This window comes from Podarcis liolepis (genome assembly GCF_965112155.1).
Source record: "Podarcis liolepis genome assembly, chromosome: 17".
Taxonomy (NCBI): domain Eukaryota; kingdom Metazoa; phylum Chordata; class Lepidosauria; order Squamata; family Lacertidae; genus Podarcis; species Podarcis liolepis.
Genome location: NC_139571.1, coordinates 7,854,679 through 7,872,390, shown reverse-complemented (window position 1 = coordinate 7,872,390; position 17,712 = coordinate 7,854,679). Strand labels below are relative to the sequence as shown.

General features: G+C 46.3%; 1 protein-coding gene across 1 annotated transcript; it reads right to left on the bottom strand.

Moving 5' to 3' along the window:
• Nucleotides 1–3,638: 3,638 nt before the first annotated feature.
• On the bottom strand, nt 3,639–8,532 carry RLN3 (relaxin 3). The gene is made up of 2 exons (XM_083483263.1): nt 8,304–8,532; nt 3,639–4,984 (listed from the first exon to the last, which is right to left on the bottom strand). Exons 1-2 carry the CDS (start codon nt 8,461–8,463, stop codon nt 4,728–4,730), a joined length of 417 nt encoding a protein of 138 aa, XP_083339389.1. The 5' UTR covers nt 8,464–8,532; the 3' UTR covers nt 3,639–4,727.
• Nucleotides 8,533–17,712: the final 9,180 nt, after the last annotated feature.

Sequence of the window (17,712 nt, the reverse complement as noted above, 5' to 3'; positions counted from 1 at the left end):
ACACTGGTACCTCGGGTTAAGTACTTAATTCGTTCCGGAGGTCTGTTCTTAACCTGAAACTGTTCTTCCCCTGAAGCACCACTTTAGCTAATGGGGCCTCCTGCTGCCACCGCACCGCCGGAGCACGATTTCTGTTCTCATCCTGAAGCAAAGTTCTTAACCAGAGGTACTATTTCTGGGTTAGCGGAGTCTGTAACCTGAAGCGTATGTAACCCAAGGTATGCCGTTTACCTTCCCGCCGGAGCGGTACCTATTTCTATACTTGCACTTTGACGTGCTTTCGAACTGCTAGGTTGGCAGGAGCAGGGACCGAGCAACGGGAGCTCACCCCGTCGTGGGGATTTGAACCGCCGACCTTCTGATCAGCAAGTCCTAGGCTCTGTGGTTTAAGCCACAGCGCCACCCACATCTAAACCCCCACTAAATACAATATCTGTAAGAATACAGGAAGCCACACTGAAAACAGTGTGAAAATGGCATTGGACTCCAATCCACCCAGGGGTGAAACTAGGCTTTATTTCACCCGAGTCAAAAGACCCAGTTTGGCACACACCCCATGCGCATTTGCGTACACACACAGAGAGGCTGGGAGCCTCTGTGATGCCCCTCTGGAGGCTTCACCTGGAGCAAAACCCTCAGTCAGCCCCCACCCCAGGGCCGGATTTAGGTTTGATGATGCCCTAAGCTACTGAAGGTAATGGGGCCCTTTATATGTCCAGCTGTCCTTTGTCAACAACAAATTGTCACTGTTTTTTGTGTTGAATATATGCTATATGGTAATTTATGGACCTAATAGGTATCTAAACCCACTAACACAACAAAATATGTATTTTTTCAAAGTAATTGTTGAACTGAAATACAATTAAGAAGAAGTATATTACAGTGGTGCCTTGCAAGACGAAAAGAATCCGTTATGTGATTCTCTTCGTCTAGCGGTTTTTTTGTCTTGCAAAGCAAGCCCATTGAAGGATTAGCGGATTATCACTATTAGCGGCTTTTAGCGGCTTATCTGCTGATCGGATCAGCTGATAAGCGGCTTAGCGGCTTAGAAAAAGGGGGGGAAGGGGAAAAAAAACAGCAGGAACTCGCAAGACATTGTCGTCTTGCGAAGCAAGCCCATAGGAAATTCGTTTTGCGAAGCACCTCCAAAACGGAAAACTCTTTCGTCTAGCGAGTTTTCCGTCTTGCGAGGCATTCATCTTGCGGGGCACCACTGTATTTTAGGACAAGACTTGTCAAGGAAAACAAAGAATTTATTCATGTATGCTACAACAGCGGCAAGAGTCTTGTTAGCACAAGGATGGAAGGATGAGGAAGTCCCAAGGAAAGAACAATGGCAAGAAAGACTGATGAGTTGTGCGGAATTGGCAAAGTTAACATATAATCTACAAGAGAAGGACAACCGTGACTTTAAGGAAGAATGGGAACTTTTTACAAACTATTTAAAAAGACAACAAAAGGACTTGGATTCCTTGGCAGGTTTTGAATAGACATCCACAAATTTATTAGTAGAACATAGGATAGATAAGGTAATGATATGTATAACTTTTTAACGTGCAGAGAATAATATGTGCAAACAAATCAGAGAGGGGAGCTGAGGGAAGTCTCTGGAGGGTGGGAGAGGGAGGGAGGGGGATAAAAAGGGGGGAAATGTAAGTTATATTGATTGATAATTTGTTTGTTAAAATTGTTCAATAAAATATTTTTTTTTAAAAAAGTATTTTAATAGTGAAATAATTATTAAGCTCTAACTTAAAATGGTTTTTTTATTCATAACAAACTTAATAATGCAAACACATTGGCATTTGGCAACAACAAAAGTTCCTTTAGAAACACAATTTACAAAGACTCATATGGGGCCCTAAGCTATAACTTGTTTAGCTTATATGTAAATCTGGCACTGTCTCACCCCCAAGCTACGGCTCTGACTCCGCCTATCCAGAATTGGCAAAGATTACTCTAATTCATGGGTAGGCAAACTAAGGCCCGAAGGCCGAATCCGGCCAAATCACCTTCTAAATCCAGCCCGCGGACAGTCCAGGAATCAGCGTGTTTTTACATGAGTAGAACGTGTCCTTTTATTTAAAATGCACCTCTGGGTTATTTGTGGGGCATAGGAATTTGTTCATTTCCCCCCCCCAGACAATATAGTCCGCCCCCCCCCCCAAGGTCTGAGGGACAATGGACTGGCCCCCTGCTGAAAATGTTTGCTGACCCCTGCTCTAATTTATGCTGGCATTGTTGTGGTCACATTGGAACATTCCTCCATGTGTGGTGGGATTGCTGCATGGTGCAGAGATTCTGGTGCCAAATTTTGGAAACTATCTCCACCACCACCTCTGGGTTACTGCCGTGGGCAACACTGACCTCTGTCTCTCTTTCCTTCCCTCCCTCCTCTGATGCCCTCTTGTTTCTCTGCCTCCCAAAGGCTTGCATTGCTGTTTGTTGCAGCAGCCCTGGCTACAAGCTCCACAGACAAATGGTGCTTCTGGGGCTGGCCAGGAGGAGCTGAGGTGGCCTTGGAGTAAGCAAGAAGCGGGCGAGGGAGCCCAGCCAGCCAGTCTGTCAGCCTTTGCTGCCTGTCCAACGAAATTGACAGACAAGTGGGAGGCCGGGCGGGCAAGCAGGCACTGTGCTGGCCTTGCTTGTGCTTGCTGTGTGCAAGGCCTGCCTGGGAGGTGAGTGCCTTGTTACCTTTGGCCATTCTCTGTTTGGCCACTAAGGCTTGGAGCATCCTCTGCCCAGGCCCCTGTGGGGTGACGTGAGGAGGCATCTCTCTTTGAGGTGTGGGGCACAGCTCAGAGACCAGGGACGGCAGCAGCGGCTGCCTGGAGGACTCCCAAGGAGAGAGGAGAGGAGAGGTGGCTGCGGGAGCACTCCACAAGGGAGGGTGTTCGAAAAAGGACAAGAGGCTGCCAGCTTTGCAGGCAAGGGGTGACAGAACTGGGCTCCTGAACCCCTCAGGGGTGCCGCAGAAAGAAGGTAGTTGGTCAAGGGAGCCGTGGACTCAAAAAGCTTGAAAACTTCCGGCATACAGCATTCATTTGGTTAGACCCGCAAGAGTCATTCCTCTTTACCTAGCCCAGTTGAACGAGGAATGCCAATTTCAACTTTGCCTGCATACCCAGGGCTTTAATGAAACTTTGGAAGTATGTGCAGATGCAAGAAGCACCTTGAGAGATTTCGTTGGTCTTATCAAAACTCTTCAGAATCTGCTCAGAATTCTTCAGGCACTTCTCGTAGGGGAGACAGTGGAGCAGCTTGGTCATTTTAGATTCTGGATTTAATGTGGAGGGTACTCTGGGCTGTGATATATATGGTGATAAGCTAGCTTTCCTGTGTTTGAGAGTCTTCCTGCCCATTCTGCTTGGTGGAGGCCATTGGCTTCTCTGAAATTTAGCTTTGATGGCACCATCATGGAGTAACCCCCACCAATTGGTTTAAAACATACTTTAGGCAAACATGCTGTGGCATTTCTAATTTTAGGCCTGCTTATGTCATCAACATTGATATTATTATTATTATTATTATTATTATTATTATTATTATTATTATTATTATTATATCCACCTTGAAGGGCCTTCTTGTTACCCTCCATGTCAACAAAGTTCATCTCTCTGTTTTGTTTCATTTCAGCTTTTTATTTCAGCTTTCACGTAATGTGCAATCTTAAAAGAGAACAAACACTGTCTTTCTCCAGGAAGAAGGAACTGATGAACAGAGAAGCAGCAGCAGGGCAAAGACTGTTGCTTGCAATGCCATCCTACTCAAAGCAAAACTCAGCTGCACATTCGTAAGATAAAACGTGCGACAGACACAGGCACGGACACACACACACACACACACACACACACACACACACACACTTTCAAGAGACCAGGGCATGACACATTCCTCGTGAGCATTTCTCTGCACCACTTGGGAGGGTTCCTTGTTCTACTGTGACTGCAGGTACATTTGGTTTCCTATTGCAGCAATGGCTGTAGGAAAACAAACTTCAGGTTTATCAACAGCAGCTGTAGGAGGGGAAGTAAGGGAAGTAATGGTAGAGTGGGAATTTGTCAATTAATTGGGACTTGCCAGAATCATTAAATCCCACTCAAATTGTGTAGGCAGCCACTTAGGAGAGCTGTCTGGCAGTATGCCAGTGTGGGGTAGGTAAAGGTAAAGGACCCCTGGATGGTTAAGTCCAGTCAAAGGCGACTATGGGGTTGCGGCGCTCATCTCACTTTCAGGCCGAGGGAGCTGGCGTTAGTCCACAGGCAGCTTTCTGGGTCCTGTGGCCAGGATGACTAAACAGCTTCTGGCGCAACGGAACATGGTGATGGAAACCAGAGTGCACAGAAACGCTGTTTATCTTCCCACCACAGCGTTACCTATTTATCTACTTGCACTGGTGTGCTTTCGAACTGCTTGGTTGGCAGAAGCTGAGACAGAGGAACGGGAGCTCACCCCGTCATGGGGATTTGAACCGCCGACCTTCTGATTGGCAAGCCCAAGAGGCTTAGTGATTTAGACTTTGTCTCATAGGATGCTGGGAATTATAATTCTTGGGCACATTTTCCTAGCTTGGTGAAAGGGGTGGAGCTTTAATAGAGATATTTATGGTCAGCTGTGTGCACATTTTTGTGTCTGATGGCCTGAGCTTCAAGTTTACAAATATTTGAATATTTGAAGTCCCTTTTTGTCAAACACCCACATGCACACTCAACCTCACATGCCGCCCTTTAGCACAGGGAGCTGATTTCACTCTTGCTACAACCCCACTTGCAGCAAGCATTGCTCAGTCCTGCCAAAACATCTCGGGCTCCACGGTCAAAGCCCCAGGTTTCTTCCGAGGGACTGTGGCTCTGCTGGCCATGCCAGTTCCCATAATAGTCAGACGGATCTTTCGGCGGGGCGTGGATCGGGACCCATTCACTGGATGAGGAAGTTGCAGCAAAGGCTTCTGCAGAATCTCCTCCGGGGAGGGCACCGACATTTCCTGCAACGAGAAGCCAATATGGAAAACTGGGAGGAGCAGGCACAATGCATGTGGCTCAGGAAACAGAAAGAGAGATCAGGGTTCAAAATCATGCCATCCCTACCAGGGGTATTTTCTGAAAGTCGGCCTAAATTTGCATCTGTAAGCAAATATTATGCAAATTTGTGTCATGGCATGGACCTGCACCTTGAGTCATAAGAACGTAAGAGGTAAAGAAAGGTAAAGGACCCCTGGACAGTTAAGTCCAGTCAAATTTGACTGTGGGGTACGGCACTCATCTCACTTCAGGCTCAGGAAGCTGGCGTTTGTCCGCAGACAGCTTTCTGGGTCATGTGGCCAGCGTGACTAAACCGCTTCTGGCGCAAGAAACACCATGACGGAAGCCAGAGCACACGGAAACACCGTTTACCTTCCCGCTGCAGCAGTACCCAGTGCTTTTTTCTGGGGGTACGCATACCCCTAAACATTTTGTGAATCTTTGTACTTTTGTCCATTTACTGTATTTATTTTCCCCAATTTGAACTAGAAAAATGGTGATTTTCTTGAGTCAAAATGAGAGTATCCCAAACATTTTTTTAGGGAAACAAAGCACTGGCAGTACCTATTTATCTACTTGCACCGGCGTGCTTTCGAACTGCTAGGCTGGAAGGAGCTGGGACAGAGCAACAGGAGCTCACTCCGTTGCGGAGATTCGAACCAACAACCTTCCAAACAGCAAGTTCAAGAGACCCAATGGTTTAGACCACAGCGCCACCCATGTCCCACCAACCTCCAGAATTTGTCTAAGCTTCTTTTAAAGTCATCCCAGTTGGGAGACATCGCTGCCTCCTGTGGGTACAAATCCCACAGTCGTTTATGGACCCAGCAATGGCCCCTGTTAACAATCCAATATATTATATTATATGAAAGAAAGGGATGGATTGGGGACAGCAGAACCGAAGCAAAACATTCAGCAAATTCCAGTTCTAGCAAATTTTCAAACTTTGCAATGTAACTGTCAATTTTCAGCTAGAGTTCAAATTTCAGAATAAGCCACCAGCAACAAAGGAGCCTGGGGGACATTCATCTAAAAAAAAAAAAAGCCTATAAATATGATAAGCAAATAAATGAATTGGCAGTAATGATTTAAATTTGATTGTTCTTTTTTTAAATGTTCAAGAGGATGCTTTCTGAGTGGCTGAATGAATGAATGAATGAATGACGTTAGTAAAAACTTTATGCTACTACAGGTCGGCCATCCTATAAAACAGAATCAGAATCAGAAGAATATTTATTTGCATCAGCCACTAGCCATAGCAATAAAATAAAATGAAATGTACTGAAGATAGAGGCAAAAACTTAGCTATAGAAAATACATTTTGCGGGTTTACATCAATAATCAAATAATAGATCTTATTCTAAGTGCCCCCACTAAACACCTTGCAGTTTTTGCTGTCACCTGATCATCGTGATCTGCTAAAAGAAAGGACACGGTGAGCAACCCAGCATGGACAATAATAGAGGGGTAATAACCTCACTTCTCAAATCTTCATAAAGAGTGCAAGCCAGAAACACATGAGCCACTGACTCCATACTGCCATCTCCACAGGGACATACTGTATTTTTCCATGTATAAGACGCCCCTGTGTATAAGACACCCTCTATATTGGAGGACTGAAAAGTAAGAAAATGGGGGGAGATTTCCCATGTATAAGGCAACCCCCCTTTTTAAACATTATTTTTTAGTAAAAAACAACCCTAAAGGCAGAAAAGTACGGTAACTGTTTTTCCAGTGGAATTTTTTGAAATCAACCCTCAAATACAGCCGAAGGCAGTATATTCAATCTTGTGAAAGTGAAAGCTTATCTGTATTTTGGAATTGTTAAATTTTGCAAATAGGGTGCCGAAGTGTCAAAATGACTAGGTGGAAAATAATCATGCCATGGACAAAATTTCCTTATTGTGGCCAAATTATTCTGTCGCTCGATATCTTATAGGGCATATAAAACATGTACTACTGCTACTGAAAAACCGTTGGATATAAAATACTGGTGCCAAATGTCAAATACATATTGGACATTCATGGACGCACGTATTCAATGTCATAATTCACAGAAGATCATTTCTGAGCATAATTAGGAGGGCAAATTCCATGCAAAGCTTCTGTTTATCAGAATCTCATCGGTAGCATCTGTGCTGGGGCTGTGCACAGCTCACCACCACCCACAGCCTTGAGCCAAGAGTCCCCAACCAGGACCTGTCTTTAGCTAGTGTGGTGTAGTGGTTAGAGCATTGGACTAGGACCTGGGAGACCAGGGTTCAAAACTGCACTTGGCCATGGTGCTAACTGGGGTTACTTTGGGCCAGTCATTGCTTCTCAGCCTAACCTACCTCACAGTGTTGTGGGGATTAAATGAGGAGAACTGTGTATGCCACACTGAGCTCCCTGGAGGAAAAAACAGGATATAAATGCAATAAAATAAACAAATGGTGCATCCAGGCAAACCGCATGGTAGCCAAGTTATTTTGTCACCCGAGTCCCTTGCCTCACTCTCTGGCAGTAAAAGGCAAAAAAAAGGTAAAGGACCCCTGGACAGTTAAGTCCAGTCAAAGGCGACTCTGGGGTTGCAGTGCTCATCTTGCTTTCAGGCCGAAGGAGCCAGTGTTTGTCCACAGACAGATTTTCAGGTCATGTGGTAGCATGACTAAACTGCTTCTGGCGCAACGGGACACCGTGACGGAAACCAGAGCGCACAAAAATGCCGCTTACCTTCCCATCGCAGCAGTACCTATTTATCTACTTGCACTGGCATGCTTTCGAACTGCTAGTTTGGCCAGAGCAACAGGAGCTCACCCCGTCTCAGGGATTCGAACCGCTGACCTTCCGATCAGCAAGCCCAAGAGGCTCAGTGATATATACCACAGTGCCACCCACATCCCTTTGAAAAACTATAAAACTATAACAATACAGTGGTACCTCGGGTTAAGAACTTAATTCGTTCTGGAGGTCCATTCTTAACCTGAAACTATTCTTAACCTGAGGTACCACTTTAGCTAATGGGGCCTCCTGCTGCCGCCGTGCGATTTCCGTTCTCATCCTGAAGCAAAGTTCTTAACCCAAGGTACTATTTCTGGGTTAACGGAGTCTGTGACCTGAAGCATCTGTAACCTGAGGTACCACTGTGGTAAAATCAAATGACTAACAATTTGCTGGACCTCTGAAAACCAGCTGTGTCACTCTTGCCCAATGTTAGGACTGGTCCTGGCTAGACGAAGCCTCATTCCTCCTCTCTCCCACCCACCCCTCTGGTCAACAGTCCCCAGCTCTCCAAGCACCCACCTGCCCGTCTCCAGCGAGATCCTCCACAAGTGAAGATGACTGCACGGATGAACTCTCTGCCACACAGTTTGACACCATAGGGTGGTGTCCTGGCCTCACTTGGCAGCCTCAACTCAGACAGCAGCACCCCAAGTACCAGAGCCAGGAGGATCTTGGGCATGGCTGGACTTGGGCAGGATGGTCGAGAGATGCCGGGCGTTGCGCAATTCCTATCTGCCTTCTTGCCTGCTCTCAATGTGCCTTGCTCCTCTTTATACCATCATGAGTGATTGAGGATGTCCTTCAAGGTTATCTACCCAATTATCATCAGGGAGGGATGTAGACCTTTCTTGGACACTGGGCAGGGTTTTTTGGGGGCGGGATGACTGCTATTGATAACGCTAGCTAGTCAGAGATAACCTTTTCTTTGTTATCAGCATGGCAAGTGCGGAATTATGTTCAGTGTTTACCTGGCCTTTTGGAGCTGCACATTGACGGAGGTACCGCTTGGTGCGGAGGAAGTGGAGAAGGTGTCCCCCCCCCCTTTCATAACGCTTGAACTCAGGGCCATCCCGTGAAGTTGAAGGTTAAAAGATTCAGGACAGAGAGTACTTATTCACACTGCATGAGTCTTTCACCCCCATTTACTGTTTTAACTTTGTTGATTTTTAAACATGGATACAGATAAAATGGGATGCGGGTGGCTCTGTGGGTTAAAACACAGAGCCTAGGACTTGCTGATCAGAAGGTTGGCGGTTCGAATCCCTGCGATGGGGTGAGCTCCCGTTGCTCGGTCCCTGCTCCTGCCAACCTAGCATTTCGAAAGCACGTCAAAGTGCAAGTAGATAAATAGGTACCGCTCCGGCGGGAAGGTAAACGGCGTTTCCGTGCACTGCTCTGGTTCGCCAGAAGCGGCTTAGTCATGCTGGCCACATGACCCAGAAGCTGTACGCTGGCTCCCTTGGCCAATAAAGCGAGATGAGCGCCGCAACCCCAGAGTCGGCCACGACTGGACCTAACAGTCAGGGGTCCCTTTACCTTTACCTTTACAGATAAAATATAAAACAAGGAGAATTTGCAGGGAACAAATAGCTGGGGAGGCCAAACAAGAGAAGTTGGGGGAAAGAAGTAATCACGATCTTCCTACGGGTACGATAGGTCAGATAAATCGTTTAAAAAAGCAAATTGTGACAACACAAAGAAACTTTGTCGAAACCATACAGAAATAGTAGAACGTCCGGTTTAGGGGACTAGAGGCAATGATAATAAAACAAAAATAAGTTACATGTATTTGTCAATAAATCTGAATTTGGCCACAGCATGGGCTTTGATATATTGTTTGTCCATATGGTCCACCACAGCTCCTAGCCATGTTGGCTGTGTTCTGCTTTCCCTGTGGGAAAGTAGCCTCTGAAGGCTGCAAAAGGGGAGGGTGCTGTTCTGGTTCGCCAGAAGCGGCTTAGTCATGCTGGCCACATGACCCGGAAGCTGTCTGCCGGCTCCCTCGGCCAATAAAGCGAGATGAGCGCCACAACCCCAGAGTCGGTCACGATTGGACATAACGGTTAGGGGTCTCTTTACCTCTACCTTTTAGTCTGTGAAACAAGTGGTTGAATGTCTATACAGTGGTACCTCGGGTTAAGTACTTAATTCATTCTGGAGGTCCGTTCTTAACCTGAAACTGTTCTTAACCTGAGGCACCACTTTAGCTTATGGGGCCTCCTGCTGCCACCGCGCCACCGGAGCACGATTTCTGTTCTCATCCTGAAGCAAAGTTCTTAACCCGAGGTACTATTTATGGATTAGCGAAGTCTGCAACCTGAAGCATCTGTAACCTGAAATACCACTGTACTGAACAGAGTCGTACAGAGTTTTTGAGGGCATTGTCATCGGCATGCTGACAGCACCCAGTGCTATTTCTCCTTTCCATCTTCTCTAGGTGGTGAAGTGGATTTGCTGAATCAGTGCTTGGTCATAATAATGGGCTGGACGAGGGATAATAAACTAAAAATAAATCCAGACAAGACTGAGATGCTGTGAATGGGGGATTCTTCCATCCAGCTGAGCGATAGTACTGCTTGCTCCAGCTGTGTGGGGGAGGGAGTCACACTCTTGTTGAAGGAGCAAGTAGTTTGGGGGATCTTCTGGCAGTGGTGGGTGCAGTCCACCCCGGGTGTCACCACTGGGGGGGTGACAAAATGCCGGGTGGCACTCACCGTGGTGCCTGCAGCGGCGGCTTGGGCGCTCACAGGCTCTGTGCTGCCCCAAACAGTTCGCCCACCACCTCCCCCCCAGCTGTAGGGTGACAGAATGGGAGGAGCAAGCAGACTCCTCAGAGGACCCGTGGAGCACCCTGCCTGGCTGGCCCCGCCCAGTGGACAGCTGGCCCCGCCCCCACAGGTGGCTGTCCCCACCCCTGGGTGCAGGGCACGCGTGCCGCCCCAGGCGCCCAATCAGCTTGCTCCGCCGCTGATTCAGTGTAGCGACCTTCAAATAGTTAAAATGAGGCTAAATAGAACCACTCTGAAAACATTTAAAAGCAGTTAAAATTTAAAGACTGTGGGATAATTTATTTTAATAATAATAATAATAATAATAATAATAATAATAATAATTTATTGTCTTTGTACGATCTGTGTACAATGAAATAAAGCGAGCCTCTCCCCCCCACTCAATCTCTTATCGAACAACACACCACCTCGCAAGTCAATTTCGCTATGTTATTTTCTGTTCAACAGCCTAACAGCCTACGGATAGAAGCTATTTTTTAGCCTGTTGGTACAGCTGATTATAGGGATGTGAGTGGCGCTGTGGGTTAAACCATAGAGCCTAGGGCTTGCTGATTAGAAGGTCGGCGGTTCGAATCCCTGCAACGGTGTGAGCTCCTGTTTCTCGGTCCCTGCTCCTGCCAGCTAGCAGTTCGAAAGCACGTCAAACTGCAAGCAGATAAATAGGTACCACTCCGGCGGGAAGGTAAACGGCATTTCCGTGTGCTGCTCTGGTTCACCAGAAGCGGCTTAGTCATGCTGGCCACATGACCCGGAAGTTGTACGCCGGCTCCCTTGGCCAATAAAGCGAGATGAGCGCCGCAACCCCAGAGTCGGCCACGACTGGACCTTTACCTTTACAGCTGATTATACTTCTATATCTCCTGCCCGAAAAAAAGATTTCTCATCTGCTTAATATTTTAAAATCTGTAAGCAGCATACAAAAAGTACAGCATAAAAAGCAATGGGTGGAATCCAACATAGAGCTAAATGAGGTCTGTTTGCCTGTTGGGTCTTTCCCCCACTTCCCCCACAAACCACATGCCCCCTAAACCTCCTTTGGGGTTTCCCTAACCCTCCAGAGCAGATTTAGGGGGTGCAGAGAAGAGTGGGGAAGTCCCATTGTGCAATTGTACCTTGTTTTATGCATGGTAGCAACTTTGTTGTACCCTGCCCAGTAAGGCAGTAGAAAAAACAACAAGTGTTACAAGACAGAAACCAGTAAAACAGTATAATTCAGTAATAAGGATCCAGCATACCTAGGATATGGAAGAGCAGAACATCCAGAATTTTGAAACAGAGGGTTGTATCCAACATTAATATTGCTCACAGTAGCCCCATAGTTGGATACAGGCAGGGATGGATGTATCTGTCAATATCAGTTTCTCTCAGCTTCTCATTTTTTCAGTAAAATTTGTTGTTGTTTAGTCGTTTAGTCATGACCGACTCTTCGTGACTCCATGGACCAGAGCACGCCAGGCACATTTTCACCGCAATCTTTGATTTATTTATTTTTTAATTCTCATTAAAATTCATAAGCTTTTTAATGCTTCCCCTAATTCTTGTCTGTAAATTTCATAAATATAAGTATTTTATGCATATTTTCTCCTAATATGTGCATTTTTGTATACATTGGTTGGAGAATTGCATCACAACATTTGGAAAAGTGCAAATTTCAAAGGATAGCTCTGTTTCATTTTACACAGAGATTCAAGAAGTATGAATCAAAATGAAGATAAAATTGAATTCCGCCCTATTTTTAGATATAAACTTTCTCTCTCTCTCTCTCTCTCTCTCTCTCACACACACACACACACACACACACACACACAAGCAATTTTAAAATGAAATGATATATTTATTTGGGTTGGCTTCATCATTTTGTAATGAGCAACATTAAGCTACTGCTACAGCAAGTAGTGTCTGTTGCAAAGATATTATGAACCATTAAAAGCTGTACAAATTATGATGATTGCTTTTTGAAGGGCTTTTATTATATCTCTTTCACGTTGGTGCTTCTAATTAATTTTTTTCTCAACGGTGCGTAATTCGAAGCAAGTCAATGATAGAAGATAACAGTTTAAGGCTGTTCTTATTACTTTGTGAAAACAACAGCTTAAAGATTAATCTCTTTCTGCTTAGTAACGTTAATTTCTGCACATGTAAAGGCAATTTTTGACAGCAAAGGAAAAATGGAACAAAAAACAAAACAAAAAAGGAGTGTCTTAACTACTAGGGATGTTGACAGAATAATAGCTCTCTGAAATTCCAGCAGCTTCATTTGACTCTCCCATTGCCACTACAGCACCTCCTTAGAGAAGCAGGCGAGTAGAAAGTTCAGTTCAATATGGGTTTAGATCAGGGGTAGTCAACCTTTTTATTCCTACTGCCCACTAATGTATCTTTCTTGATGGTAAAATTTCCTTACCGCCCACCAGAGCTCAATGGAAGGAGGATTCAGCTTGTGCCCTACCGCCCACCTAAACACCCACTAATGGACAGTAGGGACCAGGTTGACAACCCCTGTTCTAGATAGAATTTCCACCTAGAATCTCTGGTTCTTCAGCACAGGAACAGCTAACCATTGACCTGGAATAAAAACTCTACCAGCCCCAACCATACCATGCTGGCTGGGGCTGGTGGACCTTGCAGTCCCACAACTTCTCTGGAGAGTCACAAGTTAGCCAACCTTGCTTCACAAAAGTGACAGCCTCTTAGCAGTGTGGTTCAGAACGGTCTCTGAATGCCAGTCGTTGAGGAGCAATAGTGTGAGTGGGCTATTGTTTTCACTTCCTCATGTGCTTCCCAGAAACATCAGGCTGGTCACGGTTGATAATGGGGTTAATGATCTAGAGTGACTCTTCTCTTGCCCTTATGTTCTCCTCTAGCTATTCATTCCGTGTGTGGAGACAAGAGTGGGGCTGAATGAGGCCTTGTTCAGCAGTGATGCTCAGTGGGATAGCCAGCTGTTATCCCTGGGCCCAACTTTTGATGAAGCTGGAGTAACTCAGGAGGTAGTCAATGTGGTAACCCTCCAAATGTTGATGGACTCTAACTTCAATTTTCCCCAACCAGCACGGCCTATTAGCAGGAATGATGGGAGCTGGAGACTAACAACACCTGTAGGACAACACCTTGGCAAACCCTGGGGTAACTAATGCTCATCATCCTGCTCTCCTTGGAATAGAGTTGAGAAATGATGATCAAAAAGCAGCCAGCCTGCTCTTGTGTCATCCAGAGTACTTTGAGATGGAACATGGGGATGTAGGAGACTGCCATATGCTGAGTCAGACCAATGGTCCAGTATTGTCTACACCAGCCTTCCACACTACAACTGCCATTGCCCTGATTCATTGGCCATGCTGGCTGGAGCTAAAGTCCAACAACATCTAGAAGGCCACCAGCTCCCCAACGTTGGTCTACACTGATAGTTGCTCTCCAGGATGTCAAGCAAGAGTCTTTCTCAACCTCCTGAAGATGTCAGAGATTGAAGTGCCCTCCATAACCACCTCTCTCACCAGCCCTGTTTAACACCGTTTGAGTATTTGTCTGGCTGGAATAAGGGACGCAGGTGGCGCTGTGGGTTAAACCACAGAGCCTAGGACTTGCCGATCAGAAGGTCAGCAGTTCGAATCCCCGCAATGGAGTGAGCTCCCGTTGCTCGGTCCCTGCTCCTGCCAACCTAACAGTTCAAAAGCACGCCAGTGCAAGTAGATAAATAGGTACTGCTCCGGTGGTAAGGTAAACGGCGTTTCTGTGCACTGCTCTGGTTCGCCAGAAGCGGCTAAGTCATCCTGGCCACATGACCCGGAAGTTGTACACCGGCTCCCTTGGCTAATAAAATGAGATGAGCGCCGAATCCCCAGAGTCAGCCATGACAGGACCTAATGGTCAGGGGTCCCTTTACCTTTACCTTTACCTTTACCTTTACCTGGCTGGAATAGGTCCTTGAAATCTGATATTGCCTCGTTTACCCAGATGGAGGTTAGAGAGGGGTGTGTTTCATAGAAACATAGAACTGTAGAGTTGGAAGGGACCTTGAAGATTATCTAGTCCAACCCCCTGCAATGCAGGAATATGCAGCTGTCCCATATGGGGATCGAACCTGCAACCTTTGTACACCCGCTGTACAAAGGTAAAAATTACATGTTCCACACTCTTTTCCTGCTGGCTCTGCCCACAGCTGGTAAGTGGCCCCCAAAAGACTGCTCAGAAAGGAAGGTGGCCCTCAGCTAGAAATAAACTCTATTGAAACAGAAAAGCTCTTGTGATACTCTGAAAACACCAGAGATGGTGCAATGAGGGAGAAAGAATGCAAATTACACTCAGTGGGATTCTCATGGGTATCTGTTTCTCAACCCTTGTTCCAGATTCACCCCATCACTCATATAATGCCTTACTGTGGTCCAGCCTGTGCCGTCCCATCCATTGAATCCAGCCCAATTGATGGTTTTGGATCTGCAGGAGGCATTGGCTGTGGCTCCGGTCTCAGTTACAGAGGTCTGGGCTTTGGCTATGGTCTAGGTGGTAGACTGGACTATGGCTACGGTTCTGGTGCACTTGTCGGAGGAAGCAGTGCTTAGCTCTCTGTCTGGGGTTATTCCTCAGCCCATCAACCAGATTCCACCAGCAGAGATCATGATCCAACCACATTCCTCCTTTGTCACCATCTCAGGACCCAACCTCTCTGCCAGCTGCAAGCCTGTTGCTGTTGGAGGAACTACTCCATGTGCTGTTGGTGGCTCTGGGCTGGTAAGAGGCTCTGACTATGGGGGCTTGGCTGGAAGAGAGCTTCACTTATTGGAAAGAGCATTGTGGTAGCATCTGTCATTAGGCTGACTGAACCCAAGAATATGAGATAGAAAACAACCGATAACCAGATAAATAGATACAGATATGTTGGCCTGGTTCAGAAGAGCTGAATCTCAGGAACTGCCTGCAGCAGCTCAGTCTTTTTCACATGCCCTCTTTGCTTTGAAGTCCACAAAACAAAATCCTTCTTGTTGGGTGTCTCCATTGCTTCTTGTAATGCCATTTCTTTGACCTTTTCAATAAAGCATATGCTGCATTCTGATAACCCACGAGTCTTGGTTTTTGAGCCGTTGGCCTGGATTCCTCATTGCAAGTGCAAGATTATTTGACCCAGGCAGAGGAAGGATAAGAAAGAGGCTGAATAAGTCAGAGATACAAGAGGCTCACTCTCCTGAGAGATCTGCTACATCCCTGCATTTGGGGGTGTGATTGAAAGACCACAAAGACCAACTAATTCAGGGGTATGGAAATCAGCAAATGTAAGAGTAGAAAATCCATGCAGACCTGAAGCAGGAAGACTCCTTCAAGGGTGGGTCTTTCTGATGAATCTCTTCAACAACCCCATATGAAGGTTGAATGGAAGGAGGTAAACCCAGGACAGTGAATCATGCAAATATACAGCAGGTAGGCTTTCAGGTGTAGTGTTTCTGTGGGTACCCAGGACTCTTTGCTTATTTAATATACAGTGGGACTTCTGGTTACGTACTTAATTTGTTCCGGAGGTCTGTTCTTAACCTGAAACCATTCTTAACCTGAGGTACCACTTTAGCTAATGGGGCCTCCCGCTGCCGCCGCGCCACCAGTGCACGATTTCTGTTCTCATCCTGGGGCAAAGTTCTTAACCCAAGGTACTACTTCTGGGTTAGCGAAGTCTGTAACCCGAAGTGTTTGTAACCCGAGGTACCACTGAATTTCATGTTTCAAAGGTCTATCTGGTAGCCCAGACAAATAAACAGTTTAACTCTATGTTTGGCAGAAATAAGTAGGTAAGTAAGTAGGTAAAGAGACGCGGGTGGTGCTTTGGGTTAAACCACAGAGCCTAGGACTTGCCGATCAGAAGGTCGGCGGTTTGAATCCCCGCGACGGGGTGAGCTCCCATTGCTCGGTCCCTGCTCCTGCCAACCTAACAGTTTGAAAGCACGTCAAAGCGCAAGTAGATAAATAGGTACCGCTCCGGTGGGAAGGTAAACGGCGTTTCCGTGCGCTGCTCTGATTCACCAGAAGCGGCTTAGTCCTGCTGGCTACATGACGCGGAAGCTGCACGCCAGCTCCCTTGGCCAATAAAGCGAGATGAGCGCCGCAACCCGAGTCAGTCATGACTGGACTTAATGATCAGGGGTCCCTTTACTTTTTAAGTAGGTAAACTCAGGGTTATTTTTCTAGAAAACACTTCCATGAACACCTCCTTTGTTCTCTTAGAATGGCAATGGTGTGCACATGAGATGTGCCAGAACTGTCGAGTTCTGGCTGAAAAAAAAGCCCTGGGTAAACCTCTTCCTTGGTCTGTACCAAGGATGTGGGGGTGGGGATTCTCATGTTTGAACTTTCCCCCATGTTATGAATACCTCCTTGAGAGACCTGAGAGGCATTGGTAGTGCGGACAATACGGACTCTTGTGTAACTGTTTCCTTACATTTATAGGCAATAATCCTTAATATAATCCCACATTAAAGGGGAGGGCCAAATTCAATAGTAGAACACTTGCTTTGCATGAAGATTCCCAAGGAGAACTGGGATTCACTTCCTGAAACCCTGGACAGCTACTGCCAGTTGCTGTGTAGATCAGTGTTTCCCAACCCTTTTTGGGCAAAGGCACACTTGTTTCATGAAAAAAATCTCGAGGCACACCACCATGCCAGATGGGGAAAGGTCACTTTTTACTTATGTAAAAAAAAAAAAAAATAGTAACAGCATAGAAGGTAATGGTTAGGCTAGCATCCCTCTTCCAAATATGCTAGGTTTTTATTTGCAGGGACTGTTCTACATGGGAAAGCATTCAACACTGTCATTCTCCCATCTGCCATCTGAATTGGTACTATTCTGGGTCAACTTACTCTGCTGCATGTGTAGATGAAAATGGCACCAAGTGTGGGGGAGGGGGCAGAACAGGTTTCAGATACAGGACATTAAGCATACACGTACTTCAGATTGAACTGGTTGCTTGCTTTGCAAGTTTTCATTTCCCAAATGACTGCCTTGGCAAGCGCAATACCTACCAGGCTCAGCGCCGGTCTCGCGCTGCCGCTTCCCGCGCTCTCAAGGACCCGGGAGGAGGAAGGCGTGAAGGCAATCCCGAAGGCGCGAAAACCTCGCGCATGCGCAGGCCTTCCGCCTGCGACAGCCCAGTAGGC